At 46.8% G+C, this 2,219-nt stretch overlaps 1 protein-coding gene across 1 annotated transcript in view; it reads left to right on the top strand.

Annotated features, from left to right (window-relative positions):
• man2a1 (mannosidase, alpha, class 2A, member 1) overlaps positions 1 to 2,219 on the top strand; it is a 26,761-nt gene that overhangs the window by 22,250 nt on the left and 2,292 nt on the right. The window contains exons 21-22 of the mRNA XM_015395466.1: positions 842 to 975; positions 1,738 to 1,932. Of these exons, the coding sequence (XP_015250952.1) occupies positions 842 to 975; positions 1,738 to 1,932 (329 nt within the window). The remainder of the gene's footprint in view (positions 1 to 841; positions 976 to 1,737; positions 1,933 to 2,219) is intronic.

Genomic DNA, 2,219 nt, shown 5'->3' with positions numbered 1-2,219 from the left:
TCCCTTAATAGTTTTGCGAGATCCCGCAATACTTTTGCGAGATCCCTTAATAGTTTTGCGAGATCCCGCAATACTTTTGCGAGATCCCTTAATAGTTTTGCGAGATCCCGCAATATTTTTGCGAGATCCCGCAATAATTTTGCGAGATTCCGCAATACTTTTGCGAGATCCCGCAATAGTTTTGCAAGATCCCGCAATAGTTTTGCGAGATCCTGCAATAGTTTTGCGAGATCCCGCAATACTTTTGCGAGATCCCACAATAGTTTTGCGAGATCCCGCCATACTTTTGCAAGATCCCGCAATAGTTTTGCGAGATCCCGCAATACTTTTGCAAGACCCCGCAATAGTTTTGCGAGATCCCTTAATAGTTTTGCGAGATCCCTTAATAGTTTTGCGAGATCCAGCAATACTTTTGCGAGATCCTGCAATAGTTTTGCGAGATCTCGCAAAAGTATTGCGGGATCTCGCAAAACTTTATTTTTTCCTTCCATGTCCCTTTAGGGGCTCCGTAGAAAGTAGAGTTAATGGTATAAAAAAAAAAAGGTAAGGGGTCGAAGGAAAAAGTAAACATAATTACTCCAGTAAAGTATAGATGGCCAATATTTCTACTTAAGGAAGGTAATGAAGTATTTTTATTCTGTTACTTGACGTCTCGGCTTAGATAGAAGCTCCTCTGGTTTGTTCCAAATGTTACTGTGTGTCGGTGAACTGATGGTGAGAGACGTGAAAGGTGAAGCCAACCTCACGTTCAGTTTGAACGCACCTTAGAAGGAAAAAAAAAAAACTCTTATAGAAGAGCAATCATACTTTCTTCTGTTTTTTTTTCCTCCCACCTGTGCAGGTGAGCTGGAGCTGGTGTTGGACCGGCGGCTCCAGCAGGACGACAACCGCGGCCTCGGCCAGGGGGTCACAGACAACAAGCTGACGGCCAGTCTCTACCGCCTGCTGCTGGAGGACCGCAAGGGTGGAGCCAAAGTAAGGGGCGGAGCTTACACCCTTGGGGGTTCATTTGTAGCCTGCAGGTTCTCACCAGTGATCATAGAACAGGTTACCATGGTAACAGGGATGCACTACATCACACCGGCGTCTGTGATCTGACGTATTCCTGGATTCTGCTGAAGGAACGATGAGTTAGCAGAACCTGTTCTGATTGGATAGTTCCAGCCAATCAGCTGTCAGCTGGGTCCTGATGCGCAGTACTGCTGCCATCTAGAGGTCAGGAGTACTCTGAGGAGGGTCAGGTGACCCCGTCACATGCAGAGAACGTTTACCATATAAGGATAGATCTGCTTTATTTCCTGAAGAAATAACCTGCATGTTGTTTCTGTAGCCGAGAGCGATGGAGGGAAAATATAAAGGAAGAAAAGAACGCAATGTAACACATCTGATTTACTTTATTTATATTCATGAAAAATAATTTTCAGACCATTTTGCTGTCACCACAGAGCAAACAGTTTACAGACGGATTAAAGCTACAACATCCATTTGATGTCAATATCAGAAACAGCTTTATTGATTAGGTGTTTTTTACACGTCCTGGTCCCCAGAGCCCAGAGTCCAGGTGCTGCAGGTGTTTCCCTGCTTTGAGCACCTGGTATCCAGCAGAATCTCCTCCTGCAGGTCATGGAGACCTTCTTTATTCTGAAGGACCTCAAACGGCTCCTCCTTCAGAAAACATCTGGTTAGAACTAGAAATGTGCTCCTGCTTCTTAGTAATAAACTGTTTTTATCCAACAGGAAGTGGGCGGGGCCTCTGTTCAGCACCTGTCTCTGCTCGCCCACCTGGCCTCCCTCTCCCTCTCTCACCCTCCCATCGCCATGGTCGCCCCGGGCAACGGGCAGCTTCCAAAGCTCCGCCCCTTCCAGCCGCTGCGCTCCTCTCTGCCGTGTGACGTCCACTTGTTGAACCTGAGGACCCTGGAGGACCAACAGGTGAGAGCTGAGGTCACTTCCTGCCCCACCCACCCAGAAAAAGTGCTGAACACCTTGATAGTCACGAGGAACCATCAGTTAAACGCTTTGAAGAAACCAGAAACCAAAACTTTCCCATCCAGACTCTAGTTACTGAATTAAACCGAAGGGGGCGCTGTTTATCTATTGAACCCACTGATCTCTATTTATTCCCTGGACTGCTGATCGTCGTTGGTAGTATGGGGTTTAACTGAAGTCACTGGTCGCCATATTGGTACTCCCTAGTTGGACCGGTCGCCATGTAAACA

The sequence above is a fragment of the Cyprinodon variegatus genome, unplaced genomic scaffold (genome assembly GCF_000732505.1).
Source record: "Cyprinodon variegatus isolate N-32 unplaced genomic scaffold, C_variegatus-1.0 Scaffold743, whole genome shotgun sequence".
Classification (NCBI taxonomy): Eukaryota; Metazoa; Chordata; class Actinopteri; order Cyprinodontiformes; family Cyprinodontidae; genus Cyprinodon; species Cyprinodon variegatus.
This window is presented reverse-complemented; position numbering and strand designations above follow the sequence as displayed.